The 17,592-nt window shown below is 41.4% G+C and overlaps 1 protein-coding gene across 3 annotated transcripts in view; it reads left to right on the forward strand.

Annotated features, from left to right (window-relative positions):
• fggy (FGGY carbohydrate kinase domain containing) overlaps window positions 1-17,592 on the forward strand; it is a 75,093-nt gene that overhangs the window by 24,311 nt on the left and 33,190 nt on the right. The window contains exons 1-3 of one of the 3 annotated variants that reach the window (XM_034182739.1): window positions 13,545-13,628; window positions 13,876-14,067; window positions 16,849-16,960. In XM_034182739.1, coding sequence (XP_034038630.1) covers window positions 13,882-14,067; window positions 16,849-16,960 — 298 coding nt within the window. In that variant the 5' untranslated portion in view covers window positions 13,545-13,628; window positions 13,876-13,881. Of the gene's footprint in view, window positions 1-13,544; window positions 13,629-13,875; window positions 14,068-16,848; window positions 16,965-17,592 lie in introns of those variants that run through there. The other 2 variants (XM_034182738.1, XM_034182737.1) reach the window with 2 other exon arrangements.

Raw genomic sequence — 17,592 nt, forward strand, 5'->3', positions numbered from 1 at the left:
CGTCGAAGATGGTGGCTGGTTTGAGATTTTCTCAAATTTCCTACTCTAAACATCATCCAGATGCAAATAATGTGTCTAAAAATATGTTTTGTTTTGTTTTTGTGGCAAGGAATCCAACTTCAACAACATTTTAAAGATTCAATAAAAACCATATGCATTTAAACAAAAAAATAATATAACTCCTGCACTATAATGGTACTGTAGAAACCCAACTGTAACATTTGAATATTCATGGATTCTTATAGGTACATAACTTCAGATAATTATATAAAAACAATTACACATGTCAAAGTTTTGAAACATATTTACTACATGGAACATGCTTTGTCTCAGTCAATTAATTTTCATCATCATCATACTCCAGAGAAACCTGAGTTGCTTTATCAGAATCTCCCTCAACATCCATCTGGAGGGGAACTGGAGCTGTGTTGTATGTTTGACCTGTGCACTTTGAACACAGGGCTGCGTAGTGAACTCCCATCCTCCTGCAACCACATGACACTCCACAGCCATCTGCTCGGCAGCCACAGGAGATCATGTTGAGCAGAGTGTCGGGGGCAATGGGTCGATCAGTCTCAGCTGGAGTCAGGATGTCCTCCAGTCTCCATCCCCAAGCTGTTGACTGCAAGGACCTTCCCATCCATTCTTGAATTGTGAGGTATGACCTATAAGAATGTTGCTTGGCTGCAGCATTTGTTGGAGGCAGCGTAGCCAGTTCAAAGTTTGAGGAAAGTGACGTTCTGCTGATTGCCTTGTTGTAGGCAATGTAACGAAACTGGTCAAGTGATTCACAACTGGATGTACCATAAAGTTTAAGAAGAAAGCTTTCACCTGCTTCTTGTACTTGCTGATGAGTACTCTCCTTGTTGATGAATCTGTCAAGAAAGTCATACACATTATTGTTGTGCACGAGATTGAATGCCTTGCGCTTTCCTTGGAGATGCAGAGCAGACACAGTGTTGCATCCAGTTAGGGCATGCAACACCATCAGATATTTATTTGTGTCACCAATGGTTCTTTGAATGTCTTGAACTTTGTAGAGTGTTGTGTGGACATATACATGTCCTTGTCTGTATTTGCTAGAGTCACAAGCATTACGAGCAGGTCAGTATCAGTGCTGACCACAACAACAGGTTTGCCAGACTCAGCCAGGGACAGAGCAGTTGACACAATCAAGGCATCTGCATTGACTTCTGCTTGCCTCACAAGGATGCCCACTTGAGTCAGCATCCCACTGAGCATCTGTATCAGATGCTGCTTGTTGTGGTTTGTTGCCAGGTATGCAGCCTGAGTAGTAGTGGTTTGCATGTTCTCATCAAAGAGGATATCACTTGATGTTGACTTATTCGTTCTGCGCATTTGCTCTGCTGCCTTGGTCGAGACGGTTCTATAGCCATCAAACACAGTAGTAGTGCCAGCACCATAGTGCTCGAGGACATAGGTAACATAACACTGGCACACATATCCATAGGTTGCTGGTCTTGGTCAGACTTCTGACTGTAAGAGATGCTCCCCATCAATGACAAATTGGGAGTCAGTTGGACTGTTGGGTTGAACAGGGGCAAATGATTTCAGGAGAGTACCCAAGGTACTCTTGTTTGGTTTCCACATGGCACCATCTTGAAACATAAGGATGGAGGTTGAGCAGCTAGCTCATAGCACAGGAACTGCTCCATGTCAGAACTTGTCCTAAGAGCACAAGTGATCCTGTTGAAGAAAAGAGTGAGGTTCACTGCTGTGTTTTGCCCCCTGATGTTAATACTGATCCTGTCTCCCATGGTTTTGACTTTATCACTGAGATGTAGAGTGATTTTTGTGAACTCCTTCCCTGCTATTTTAGATGCTGCTGTTTGACCAATCTGAAAGGCATTGTCATAGTTGATGGATTTGTCAGCTACAACGTCAGTGGAAATAGACACGAGGCGATCTGCCTGATAGCCTGCAAATGGTGGATGTGCTTCAGGTCACTGGCAAAAGACATCATAATCTTTCGTGTCTGCAACCTGAGTGGATGGACAAAAGTCTTTGTGTTGTTCAGAAGTAGCAGTGTGTACACCAGTGAACTTCTCCAAAGCATTGCACACGAACACGGTGAGGCATTGCATGTACCCATTTAGTCAGTGTGTTGTCTGTTATCCCACTACCATGGGTCATCCCTCCACTATCTTTCAGCATTCTCATTAGTACCTGCTCAATTGCATGGTCAGAGACGTTGCCAGACAAAAACTCAATGGTGCGGAGAATGGTAAAATACCCCTTTACAGAGAACAATGTGTACTCTTCAGGTGACATGACATCTGCAAATAAGTTCATCTGCTGCAAATACAGTCTGGCTGATTTGGCATATGGAAGATGACCTGCTGCATGAAAATATGGGATCATCTCCTGCAAGCAGTGAAGATGAAGCTTCCAGTTGCCAGTCCTCTCTGCTTTGATGAAGTTGAGCATGAGCAATACCTGGTGCATGTACTGCACCCACAACTTCCCTGTCCTACTCTGTGTAGCAGCTTGATCTAGGTGGTGGGTGAGAAACTGTTGAAACTCTTTCAGACTCTCATTGTCATCCATTTCAACTTGCTCCACTGTGTCCTGGTAAAGCTTGGCTAGATGTCCCTTGTTAGTCTGGGTCTCCCATTTTGACTTGTCTAGGAGTACATGCATGAGGGCCAGTAAGGTCAGAATGTGGGCACACACTGCCCGAGAGAAGGTATGGCCGGTGAGTAGACCTACGTGGTTTAGCCGGTTTATCCGGTACACGGTATAATTTTGGCTGACGGTAGAGATTTATACTCCACCAACTAATTGCGATAACGGCCGTGGATTTTTTCGATCCAGGAAAACTCCTCTGGGTGTTCTGAGCTGAGGTGACTGACTCTCACTGCTGTTCATATAAGTTTGTGAGACGCCTGTTCTGTCGCTGATATTTGCAAAGCCGTTGTTTATTTATTTTAGCTGACACACTGGGGGAAGGCAGACGCTCCGTCGCGACCTGAATCAAACATCTGAGAAAGCGCCACGTTAAATAGCACAAGGGTTTTTTTTAACCGGATTAGAAAGACAAAATCAGCCAGGTAATGTCAATTTACCCAGACTGACTTCAAATATGAGTAAATTAAGTATTTTTTATAAAATGTTTTGGTGGTTTCGTATAGAGGGTTTTCATGTGACGTATCGGTCACGTCATTTTGTGTTCCGCGGCCATTCTGTTACGCTACGTGCATTTGTCGGACAATTGCAGAAGCTTTAACGTCGGTGTGAAGAAGCCTCATGGCACAGTGGCGCTGAGAGAGATCCGCCACTACCAGAAATCCACTGCTCCCAGAATTTTATTTTATTTTATTTGGCAATAAAATTATATAAGAATACATAAAAATACTGCCGAGGATAACACAAGAACGCTTCCAATACGGATGCTTATTTACATTGTGGTCCTCCAGCACCGAGCTGCTGATCCACAAGCTGCCCTTCCAGCGCCTGGTGAGAGAAATCGCTCAGGGCTTCAAGACGACCTCCGCTTTCAGAGCTCCGCTGTGATGCTCTGCAGGAGGCCGGCGAGGCTGACCTGGTCGGCAGCTTCCTAGTTCACAATATCACAGTGTGACACTGTTGGCCAGTTTGTTACATCACCACTAAATCCACTATCTGGTACAACATACGGATCCACTGAACCAACTGCTACACATCTATCACGATAAATAGCTTTATCTCAAGGATTTAAAGCATCGTAATAACCGGACATTCTCTCCATTTTTCTATCATGCGCCAGCCTCCTTGTAATCCAGAATGGAGACGGCACCTGTCCTGCAGCAAATCGGTCACGTGATTGAAAACCCTCTATTGAGTTTTGTAAATGAGGAAGTGACCGTCCTGAAAGCGCTTCATTTATTCAGAGCGGGTGTGCCATCTAGTGTTCAAGAGATGAAAGTTCAGCCGCTGACCATAAATTTATTTAATTCTTTCACCAAAACATCAAATGTAGGCTTGCATCTTAGATGTACCTTCCGGCAAATTGTACCAGTAGTTTTGAGATCTGCACAATAAATGTTTTCAAAATTACTTTATATCTGTTTTTATTTATTTATTTTTTTGTTGTTGTCATTTTTATTTATTTATTTTGATCAATTTACCTTTGCTAAGGGACCCATTCAGAAACACATTATAATTTTTACAATTAAGGTTATAAATAAATAAAATGGTAAATGGACTGCATTTATATAGCGCTTTTCCATCTGCATCAGACGCTCAAAGCGCTTTACAGTTATTCCTCACATTCACCCCAATGTCAGGGTGCTGCCATACAAGGTGCTCACTACATACCGGGAGCAATAGAGGATTAAGGACCTTGCCCAAGGGTCCTTAGTGATTTTCCAGTCAAGCTGGGATTTGAACCGAGGATCTTCTGGTCTCAAGCCCAACACCTTAACCACTAGACCATCACCTCCCCGTGGTATATATCGCGATATATACCATTAGGGATTCAATTTATACCGCGATATGAATTTTAAGTCATACCGTGCAGCCCTACTGGAGAGCATATGCACCACAGAGCCTTTGGCATACATTCTTTTCCACAGTTCTTCAGATTCGCTTCCTGCTCTGATATGCCCAAATGCTGCCTAAGTATGACATCAGCAGATGGAAGCCACCAAGTCTCACTACCACTTTGTGCAAGTCTGCAGAGGCAGCAACAATTTCAGAAGCGTTCTCATATAGGGGCTGGTCAAAGGTTACTGGGCATACTGAGGTTGCCTGGGTCAAGATTATTGAAGGGATATGTTTCATATCAATAGATATGTCAATTGATTATTTGTCACTTAAAATAAATGTGTTTAGACATTATTTTTAATTCTATGGTATCTCCCTATGCCTAAATAGCAAAGTGTGCTCAGACATTCCCCAAATGGGCATGTGTCCTCTGTGTAAGTCCTTTTTACATCAACTGTCTAACAAGAGTACTCTGAAAGCACAGTGCTTGCTACTTCTGATAACATTTCAAGGACTTGTACCAATTTTCACAAAATTCATCCTAATTGTGAGAGGAGTTGATTTCAGAAAGGAGGCACCCACTCATTAAACTGACAGTCTAGATTTGTTAATCAAGGGCCATAACTCTGCTAAAATGTGGCAATCTTGTACAATATTACAGTATGCGTATTATCAACCTATAACAAGGATTGGCACCAAGTTACATGAAAATCCCACTAAAAATGTGACAGTTGATTTCAAAATGCGGGCACCCACTCATGAAACTGACAGAGTCCAGATTTGTTAATCAAGGGCCATAACTCCGGTAAAATGGGTCCAACTCAAATGATATGATAACATGCATATTTACCAACCTATAACAAGGACTTGTACCAAGTTTCACGAAATTCCTCCTACAAGTGTGAGAGGAGTTGATTTCAGAACCCTTATACCCATTTTGGGAGGGAGGGACGGACAGACAGACAGATGAAAATTGCCACGACATAATCCCCCTCTGGGCCTTCAGTCAGCGGGGGATAATAAGCACCCTACGTCATATATTCAATGGATCACCAAATTACATATTCAAAGATGACTACCTGTTTAAACGACATGGACGATTCCAGAAATTGAGGGAATTACTCATAAACGCTTCTTATTGGCTGATATAATTCAGAGTTAAATGGGGAAGCTTTGGATGTATTTAAGCCTTACTTGTATAACTACTGTCTTATTACGTTTAAGTCAAGTCTAGGAGCAAGCACTGGTGCTGCACTTTGCTGTATCAACAACACCACATAATTGCCTTGGGTCCCGGATGGCAACCACACAGACAAACAATTGTTTCCAAAAAGTATTTTCCTATCAAACTACTGCATTTAACCCTATAATGTTGTACATGCCATTTTTGATACATACATCTTGTGGGTCAGGCATTCAAAAAATCAAAAGAATTAAGCCAAGGCTTCCAGAGCAAAGTTTTGAATCTCACCATGTCTGTTGCTTCTTAGTAAGTGTGCAGTTTACTGTACAAAAAGATAAGAAGCTTGGGACTATATATATATATATATATATATACACTGTAAAATTACAGCTCATTTTACTTAAGAGAACATACAGGTTGTCCCAAAAATGTGCCACAAAAATAAAGCCATAAAAACACTTTGGATACTGATATCTGTCATATGTCATCTTGAAGGATATCTCAGGGATTTTTATCTCTGATGTTCATTTCTAATTTCACCTCAGTTTGTAAGAGTTTGGGCATTCACAAGATGTGCTCAGTATGTGCACCGCTCCTCTGGTTCGGCCAGATCTCCCTTTGTTGGCATTGTGACCAGTCGCTGTTGTAAGTACTTCAAGGTCATCTGTTCTTTTGAAATTTTTTTTAATTAATTTTCTCTAGACAAAGTGAATTTTGATTGGACTGGTAATGTCATATTATGAATCCCCTACTTAATGGCGAATAAATTAAATTATAGTGGTGCCAGTGAAAAAAAAAATTCTGCCTTAACCCTTAAAAAGCTTAGTGCCCCTATACCTTTAAAGAAACAGTCTTCTTGGTCTATCTGACTTATTTGGATATTGGAAATAAAAACTGAAATCTATCTAAACAGACATATTCTTTGATCAAGTGGCATACATGCAGTTGGGTTTTTAGACAAAGTGTATGTAAACTTACAACTTCCATCTGCTCTCATCATACATCAACTGTTCTTTTTGTACACCTGTGTTTAGGCCCACCAAGAAGTATTTTCCTATTAAAGTACTGCTGTGCCTCGGCCACGCTTCCTGTTTCTCTGTCAGCTTTTCCCCTCTGGCCCGACGGGGTCGCCTTCAGATAACAGCTTTCCTCCGCCCTGCCCGGCCCAGCTGTTTCCACTGCATGTACTTTTATAATCAGGAGTTGGACCTGCCTGTGTCCCAACAGGCCTGATTTTGTTGCACAAACGTAGGACAGCACAGGGCCAGCGGAAACACTCGCCCGTTGAGAGCAAAACACACAGACAGAAACACACACACTGCAGTGCATGTGCATGAGCTAACCCACCGTCGGGCTGTGATTACCTTTGACGCACACACACACGTGCACAGCAGTGAGAGAGACGGATGAGATTTCAAACACTGTCCGTACAGTGTTTGCTGAGGAACATCTGTTTCTTCCTGTCCTGCTCAGTTGTTCCTTTTACTCCTTGTCTGCTGCTCAGTCCTGGACAAAGAGCCTGATCACAGCCAGCACAGCTTCCTTTATCTCATCGAAGAAAATAACACAAGGGAGAAAAGTTACAATGCAAAAATTAAAGCTTTGACAAGTTCATAGGCAGACAAAGCTTTTTTTTTGATGAGGTTATTGCAGCAACAAAGAGCACTCTACGGAGTGCATAGTGCTCTACTGAAAATGACTTTTGTTGTTTCATTTCTTATTTAATGCACACATAAGTTATCACTGATTGATGTTTATATCTGCAGAATCTGTGTCAAGATTTTCTGACTGAAAACTTTACAGAAGACTAGATGTCTTTGGTAATGGGTATCTCCAGACACGCATTTGGCACTGCTGGAATAACTTTGTGTCAAATGACTGGTTACTTACAGAGACCCAGATGAGGCGGATTAACTGAACCGTGCAAATTCAAGTTAGTTTTTACCTCATTCCTTGTCATTTTTACCATATTACGATGAGGATAAAAGCTGGAACAAAAATAGATCTGACTGTGGCTGTTGCTTTGGTAACAATGATTAACCATTACAGTCTTAGTAAGACCCACCCCAAACACCCCTTTTTGTTATATATGTTATGTACTTTATTAAGCCCTGGTCACACGGCACTAATGAAGGACACCAAAGCCAAAACAAAACAAGAAATCTGGATTAACGTTGACTTTCCGAGACATCATTTAACCGTTGTTCAGCTTCGTTCCTGTAGCTGGCACTTCATCAGAATTTTCAAACTGTTGAAAAATGTGAACGAATCCTGACGACAGCCTCAATTCATCCGTATTCCGTTTTGCTTTCTGTCTTGACGGTTCCTCATCGTGTGTGTAGTTCCCCGTGCCATCAGCATTCCGTTTGATTGTTGTCCAATTTCGTCCAACCTCCCAAGTCCAACGCATTGACGATATATGAACGGATCAATAACTAAAGATCCAATGAGCTGAACGTGACTCATCCATGTGTGGGACGAAAAGCAACGTTTTCATACAGAAACAATAGCGGCAAGAACGTTTGATCAACTACTTTAACTATTTATGCACAATGCAGCTGTCTGTGGCTCCAGCGTGCATGTGCGAGCACACGTTGTTGTTGTGAACACAAACCCGTTGTCAAGACAAAGTAGCTGCAGGTGGTTGTGGAGAGCACAGACTCGCTGCAGAAATTACCACAGTGTCAAGGTCGCCGTTCGCTTTGTTTTCTTTTGTTAGTTTCAGTTTTGTTTCAGTCTTTTATGCACTCTGCAGTCACAGGCTTTTCGTGATGGAAGAAGTGCCGGCTCATTCGTCCACTTTTTCTTGACGATTTGTGGCTTTGTGACTTTTTTTCCTTCTTTCAGCAAATGCCGTGTGCCGTTTGACTGGGTCTTTAGGTTCACCTTGCTAGTACTGGGTTGGACCCAGTGGTGGGCAGAGTTCTGCTAATCCACTAACCGCTAATTAGCAAAGCTAACTTTTTCATTAGCAGATTAGCTTTCGAGCTAACTTTGAAAACCATCAGTGGACCAAATAGCTTCTGCTAAATTGAGTTCCGCTAACTTTCAGTCCACTAACATTTTTTGCTGGCATTGAAAGTAAAGCTTAATGATCAAAAATGTTTGTAAACCCTAAAATCACAGGTTAGTTCCTGTTTGTTGTGTGTCTGCAACAGTCAGGCCACTGTTTGGAGCTCAGCCCTCCCCCAGCAGAAGGTGCCGGCTTGCCACAAAGTAGTGTCATTTACTTTTCACACACAACAACACAGATGGTGGCAGAAGACATCAAACGCTAGGCACGTTTCACTCATGGTCACAGCATAACTTCACCAAACTGACTACACTACTTGAACTATAAAAACACAACAAATCTATAACACTAACAACACTGCTAAACCAGTATGTAGCACAATAACAACAATAATAATTAAAAAAAAAAAAAAAAAACCCCGAGCTCCCATAATGTATTGCAGCAGCACAGCTCATCCATGTTGCGTTCAAGGCGACTGGGAAAATCTACACCTCATCATGAGCTCCCTCCCCCACCCTGAAGAAAACCCATGTAAGTTTTGTCTTTACATAAAAATACAGCAATAAGTGTCTTTACATTTAAAAAAAAAGTAAAGATTTGCATGTACACTCTGTCTTTAAACTAGAGTGTAATGCTTTATAGACATGTTTGCTGCTGCTAACCCTAACCCTAACCCTAACCCTAACCCTAACGCTAGAGATGGTTGTGTGTGTAAATTCTGTATTCAGATCAGCCGTCTGGCACCAACAATCATGTCACGTTCAAAATCACTGAAATTGCATTTCTTCCCCAATCTGATGCTCGGTTTGAACTTCAGCAAGTCATCTTCACCACATCTAGATGCCTAAATGCATTGAGTTACTGCCATATGATTGGCTCATTAGCTATTTGTGTTAAGCAATTGAACAGGTGTACCTAATAAAATGTATATTGTGATGACATAATGTCAAAAGAATGGACAGCCACGGCAGAGATTGTGCTTTTATGCCGGTGACTGTAATGCCTCATACACAACATAACCTTAAAAGTACTGAAAAAATATGTGACAACAGACAAATGTCATTCACTTTAATGCTGTATTCCCTTGACCTCGGTGGATGTAAATCGCAACTGGGAATGACGTCACACCCAATGCATTCAAATGTCCACACAACACCACAAGTCTGAAAATAAGTTGGATGCCTCCAAGGTTTGAGAGTTAAAAGTGCTACAAAATATGTGGTCCACTGAAGAGACCTCATGGAAAAAAGGACAGATGACGCAGAAGTTACATTAGCATTAATTTACTGCTCAGTTTGTCGCAGTTAGCAGTCAGTCATACTGAGTTAGCCAATATTAGCAGCACCAGTTAATGAACAACACATTACGCAGCATTTCATGCATAAAAATACCATAGCAACATGTTCACAGACAGAAGTAGGACAGTACTGTATGTACAATTTATTAAACTGGACCAAAATAAATAAATAAAGGGTTTGTTATGGGGGTTTGAACGAGTTGACTAGTTGGAATTCTGACTTCACAGGACATTCCTGGGGGAAGGAACTGGGCAAGTCCAACTTCAGAGTACAACTGAATGCAGCCGCGTTTCCACATTTTAAGATAATAGTCACTTATTTACAAAAACCAGCATGATACTTGAACAAATAACATCATAATCATAATTATTTACAAGTATTTACAGTTCTCTCTGAAGTCCTTGCACTTCCTGTTTCTGCTTGTTGACTTCCAAAAACAAGCAAACAAATGAAAACTTTGTACCTCTCTTCACAAATTCTGTAACATCTCTCAGTCACTGTATAGTTTGTAGGCACGCTCTTGTATATAATCATTCACGGAGGAGCTGGAGCCTATCCCAGTGGACATTGGGTCGAGATCCGGGGTAGATCCTGCACAGGCCACTGGTCTTCTGCAGGGTCACCTATAGACAGACAAATAGACCTATAGTCAATTTAAAGTTTTCAGTTCACCTAACCTGCATATCTTTGGAAGTGGGAGGAAGATTGAGTACTTGGAGACACCTCACGCAAACATGGGGAGAACATGCAAACTCCACACAGAAAGGACCAGGGGGGACTCAAACCTGGAACCTTCCTGCTAAGACACAACAGTGCTAACCACTAATCCACCATTCTGCCTGTTCTTGTGTGTATGCAACAATATTTTAACTCCTCAACAAACCTTTAATCTGTATTTTGTTGAACATCTTGTTATAATTCTAACAGAGAGGCCCTGAGTACCATTGGTTCTAGCGCTTATCCCGGATACAGTAGCATGGAGAGAGTTTACAGTGCCCCCTGGATGGGATGTCAGTCCATTGCAGGTTATGTCCCAGGCAAGTCTGGTATCCATTGACAGCTGCGTAGACTTGCAGATCAAGTGTCTTGTCAAAAGATACGTACAAACAGAAACCTAAAGCAGACATGTGGTCTCTATACTGGTAGTCCAACAAGTTATACTGGTGTTATAATCAATGGCCAAAAACCTAAAAATGAAATAAAACATGCATGCGTAACTTCTATGATGTGTATGTCTGACTCCACTCTGTCGCTCTACTTCGGGATGCAAAACGATCTCCAGCATGGGAGGCGGGCGCTCTGACCAGAAGGTTAAAACCCGACCTGGGCTCTGTCCTCTGTGGCCAGCGAGTCTCTTAGCTGTCAGGGAGTGAGGTTTACTGACTAACACGTGCATAGTAACTCCTGCTAGCCTCTGTCACACGTGCATATATGTATGTCTTATTTCTGACTATCTTCATAGTTTACTAATTGAAACTGAGGGAGGGGTTTGTTTTCTGTTTTATGGGTGGATAATTTTTTGCACGCTATGTTTTGTATGAACAGTTTTGCTAGTCATATGTTCTTACTTTTTAAGTATTAAACATGGCTTTTCATTAAGTCATTTAAAAGTCATTGGCGGTACTGTGGTTTAGTGGTTAGCACTAATGCCTCACAGCAAGAAGGTCGTGGGATCGCTTCCCACCCTTTCTGTGTGGAGTTTGCATGTTCTCCCTGTGTCTGTGTGGGTTTCCTTCGGGCACGCTGGTTTCCTCCCACAATCAAAAACATGCTTATTTTGGGTGTGCACCATTCTCTGACCCTGACCAAGGCAGAGTCTCTACATCTGGAGTTATTCCCCGGGTTCCGGACAGTGGCTGCCCACTGCTCCTAACGGTTAGATTGTGTCTAATTGTAATCAGGATGGGTTAAATGCAAAGGACAAATTTTGTTCTATGTACATGTATGTACATAGAACGTTCTATGTACATGTATGTACAAAAGGCTATATTTTTATTATTATTATTAAAATGTGCTACATAAATAAAATTGTCTGATCTGTGCACTTGTGATCATTTCCTTTTTTTTTATTACTGTAATTTAGAGGTCACTTTGTAGAGTGCATACATCTTGCAAAGCCCAACAGGCCTTTTAACAGCTCACATTAACTTTGATCCATTCCAAACCTTTGACCATATTGATTGTTTTTAATTAAGGTCCAATTCACATAAAATTAAAAAATAATTACATTTCATGTTTTACATTTTATGTTTTATTTAATAATTTGTTCCTAGACAGATGTTCGTACATGTCAACAGCATTAACATTTACCTATTACTTATTATTTGTAACAAGGAGGATTAAACACACACACACACACACACACACACACACACACACACACACACACACACACACACACACACACACACACACACACATATATATACACGTATATATATATATATATATATGTGTGTGTGTGTGTGTGTGTGTGTGTAATTTATTTCATTACTGAATAACTTCATTTTTGTGCTTTGGAAAATATGAAAATGTAAAAGAAATATAAAAGAAAATTATGCCATTTGATCAGTTGATGTTATGCATTCAAATTAATTTCTGTTTTCACTGCTCTGTAAGATACGGTTGAGGAATATTTATCCTGCAGTGTTTACATACAGCAACTAGACACATCTACCCAGTGTTTCATTTCACATACTGTTAATAATATGTACAGTAAGCTATAAAATTTCTTCAAGTTCCAAATTAAGGTCAAAGAACAACATATAAGTAACATATCTGATTTAATTGATTGCTTTAATCACAAACATTCTATTTTTTCAGAAAGGGCAGTTTTACAAATCTATTCATTTTGAAATAAAATACAAATGAATGAACAGAATGTTAAGACACCAAAAATGGATGTTTGAAGTTAATTTGGCAAAGTTGAAATCAATAGTGTTTTCTGCTGAAATAGTCCTGAACATTCTAACATTCTACTGAGGGTAATTACATCTATTTGGACATACATAACCTGTGACATGATTTAAGTCACAGTGTCCATCACTGTCCAAAGAAATTCATGCTTCAGTCATTGGCTGATGCAAACTGTACTGTGATTTCCTGCAAATCAGTGTTGTCTGTTTTCAATTTCTAGCACTGGTGTAGTATCACATTAGAAAATCTTACATGGCATCAACATCAACTAACCAGGCCACTGACAACCCCCCCCCCCCCCAAAAAAGAGGTGACCACAAGTCAGAGTAGTGACAAAACTTGGTTTATTGTGTGCAATATATTCCCTTACCCAGGCTGTCTTATGGAAACTGTTGCATGAATATTTCAAAGGTAGTGAGAGGTCTGAAAAGTATTTCAGCCCCCCACAGTTAAACCTCTTTCTGCCGCCTGTGGTGTACAATATGAGCATATACCTACAAAGTCGTGTGTAGTATATCTACACTGTCTGTATGTGTAGCTGATATCTGCATAGTGAAAAAAAAACAAAAACGCTTTATAATAACGTTATACAGTATACAACTTTATTTTTGTACCATAACAAGAACGCAACTTGTACCTTTTGGTCGCTCTCGCGTTCCGTTGGCTTGCAGCTGCTCGCTCAATGTCGAAGTGAAGATATTTCACAAATTCTGAAAAACAAACTGATTAGGAGGTAAGTTCTGAGAGCTTCTGCTCAGTGACATACAAAAATCGTCAGTGATTAAATTATCCGATTATTCGTGTTTAAAATTACGTGTTAACGCGGTACATTACAGGCGGCTTGAATGTAGCTCACAGGTAGCTGAACGACAATATTTCATATAAATCAGTTGTCAAACATAAATGTCCGTGTTTGTGCTTAATCGTGTCCGTTTGGAAGCAGCAAGTTTAACTTTGTCCTTCCTGGCTGGCGTGTTCAGGTCCTTATGGCAGAAAGCAGTTATTTCGTGGGAGTGGACGTGGGCACTGCCAGCGTGCGGGCTGCACTGGTGACCAAAGGGGGCGCTGTGGAGCGGACTGCCGAGGAGCCCATCAGCATTTGGGAGCCCCACTGTGACCACTATATCCAGTCCTCAGCTGAGATCTGGGACAAATGCTGCAAAACTGTCAAGGTGACGAGACACAACAGAAGTATTATCAATCCACTGACACTGAAGATCTCTGGGCTGCTGCATGTTTCAGTCTGCAATCAACATAGAGAAATGATCATTTCCCCGACAAACACCCTCAAAAACAACGGCCACTTTGAAGGACCGATAAGGGAATCGTTAAGCGAAAAGGCTATCGATGTCGGTGGATCGAATCATTTCTTAACGATACATGAAAAGAACCAGTTCCCGATACCCAACCCTAGTAAAGAGAGGATATTGGGGAGGTGATGGTCTACTGGTTAAGCGTTGGGCTTGAGACCAGAGGATCCTCTGTTCAAATCCCAGCCTGACCGGAAAATCACTAAGGGCTCTTGGGCAAGGTCCTTAGTCCCCCAGTTGCTCCCGGTCTGTAGTCAGTACCTTGTATGGCAGCACCCTCACATTGGGGTGAATGTGAGGCATTATTGTAAAGCGCTTTGTGAGCCTGATGCAGATGGAAAAAGTGCTATAGTCCACTCACCATTTATACTGAGAAGTAAGTCCCTTCGGCTGCTCCCTTGTTTGCACTCGGGGTCGCCACAGCAAATCCAAGGTGGATCTGCATGTTGATTTGGCACAGGTTTTACGCCGGATGCCCTTCCTGATGCAACTCCACATTACATGGAGAAATGTGGCAGGGGTGGGATTTGAACCCAGAACCTTCCGAACTGAAACCAGGCGCATTAACCACTTGTCCACCACCCCTGCTTGCCATTTATACTGAGAACACCTCAATAATATGTTGTTGTTGTTTTCACTGTGCTTCATCCTTGCATCCAACACATGCTGCATCCATTCACTGACAGTCTGGATGCAGCATGTGTTGCTGTATAATGTCCATATATTTTTCAGCCATAATGGCAACAATGGTAATTGAGGTTTGTTTTTTTTTTAAACACTACTTAAAATGTTGATACATTGTCTGATCTGATCATCTCAGATGGAACAGAGTATAAAGAAGTGAGTGGACCTTCTGTTTTGCAGACCACATCTTTAATTGATGTCTGTGGATGCAGAGGTCATGACATTGAATACCGATGCATGATGGGATAAATAAATACACACTCACTAGCCACTTTATTAGGTACACCTGTTGCTTGTTAACACAACAAATAATTAATCAGCCAGTCACATGGCAGCAACTCAATGCATTTAGGCTTCTAGACGTGTATGAAGATGACTTGTTGAAGTTCAAACTGAGCATCAGAATGTGGAAGAAAGGGGATTTAAGTGATTTTGAAAGTGGCACGGTTGTTGGTGAATACTCAGACCAGCCCATCTGGGATTTTCACTCACCACCATCTCAAGGGTTTACAGAGAATGGTGCGAAAAAAGAAGCTATCCAGTGAGCGGTGGTTGTGTGGACGAAAATGCCTTGTTGGTGTCAGAGGAGACTGGGCAGACTGGTTGAATGGGCGACTGCGTGATGCTGTCATGTCAGTATAGACCAACATCTCTGAGGACTCTTTCCAACACCTTATTGAATCTATGTCATGAAGAATTAAGGCAGTTCTGAAAGCAAAAGGGGGTCTAACCTGGTGTAGCAGATCGAACGGTCCGCCCTTAAAAATCGGTCTGCATTTTGCATCTGCGCATGCGTCATTTCGGACCACAGTAGCACATCTGAAATGGCATGTCTTCACCCAAAGCAATCAAATGGATTAATGGGATTATTAACCATCAGATGATTAAGGTAAACCCTCTTAAATCATTTTAAAGTCAGTTTTAAGCAGAAACGAGGCAAAATTCCATGACGCTTTGAAATGTCAGACGCATAGTGAACACATCAGCTAGCAGCTCGTTTAGCTGCAGTGTTCTGATCGCTTCTGACGTCTTTTATGATGAAATAATGCCGAATTTATGTGGAAATGATTGTTGTACAAAAGCTTCAGATATCTGTCGCTAAACGACAGATGATGACTGCAGTGCAGTTTGAAGCAGAAACGAGGTGATAATCCGTAACCCACGTCATCGGGGGGGGGGGGGGGGGGGGGGGCGATTTTTAGGCAGACCGTTTGGTCTGCGACACCAGTACTAGCAAGGTGTACCTAATAAAGTGGCAGGTGAGTGCATATGTATGTCTACATATTCTCTTTCTCTCTCTCTCTCTCTCTGTTTTGTGAAACACAGGACCCAGTAGGTCCCCAATTTATGTATGTAACTTTTTCAGTTCCAGTAAGGTCACATTGTTTTTTTCCATTATGGACTTTATTCACACAAATTTGGTATTGACAGTAAAATGAGAAAGTACAGTTGTTTGCAAACCCAGAAGGTTGTTGGCAGGTAGTCCCAGAATTCATCATTTGTGCTGGCCCTGAGGAAAATTAAAACACTTTTTTTTTTCATTTCTTTTTTTTTTTTTGCATGTATCATAAGGTTCCTCATTCTCTCTTCAGCTTCTTCATTATTCATATTGATAATGCAGCCATCCCTGTTACGCTTTTTGTTTTGTAGTATTACGCTTAACGTTATTTAATTTGGCATTCATTTGGCAATGAGAACTCTCTTTAAAGTTTTCAACTTTCTCTTAAGGTACTTGGAAACTGTTGGTCTTGTGCCTGATAAATGCTTCAGCTTGATATTAAATCCACTCATTCTCATGCACATCTCCACCTCGCTCTTTCTATTCCTGTGTACTAGCACTTTCTCAACATACAGCCAGCATCTTGTGCACTTAACTGCAGTTACTGAAATAAGTAAATGACTCATGGTTAATTCATTTTGCAAGTCTCTGTGTGACGGAGTGTGACACCTCTCTTCTAGAGCGTAACCCTCACTGTGGACAGGAGCCGGATACGAGGAATTGGTTTTGATGCCACCTGCTCTTTAGTAGTTTTGGACCAGAACTTTCAGCCTGTGGCAGTCAGTCAGGATGGTGAGTGGAACACTACTCTGAAAGAACTCTGAAAGATTTTTTTTTCCTCCCCACCACCACCCATAGCTTCATTATTATGTTCATTATATGTTTTTCGTTGGACAGTATAATGCATTTTCATTGTGTGAGGAATTTCTAGTTGTGGAAATCTGCAAGTGGTACCAAAACACCCACCCACAGTTGAGGTCAGGCATTTTACATACACACACCATGGACATGTATGTCATGGCATGATTGGGCTTTTAATGATTTTGTTGAGCTGCTCTTTTTCTGGGTAGAATGTCCAAAGAGCTCACTGCAGATTTAAGAAAGAGGATTGTAGATTGACAGAAGTCAGTCGTAGTGAATTTGATAAATCTTATGTTAGAACAGCATGGTGTCAACAGAGAGGCGACACATACTGCCACAAATAAATTCACAATACTAACTATAAAATATACAAGGATAATATTCATTGATTCATTTTTTTATACTTGCTTACTCTAGTCAAAGGTCACAGCAATCATAGGGCGTGAGGTGGGGTACACCCTGGACAGGAAGCCATGTCTTTGGAAGTGGAAGGATTCTAGAGCACCTGGGTGAACCTGCGCAAACACGGGAAGAACATACAAGCTCTGCACAGAAGGAACCAG

This window comes from Thalassophryne amazonica, chromosome 12 (assembly GCF_902500255.1).
Source record: "Thalassophryne amazonica chromosome 12, fThaAma1.1, whole genome shotgun sequence".
Taxonomy (NCBI): Eukaryota; Metazoa; Chordata; class Actinopteri; order Batrachoidiformes; family Batrachoididae; genus Thalassophryne; species Thalassophryne amazonica.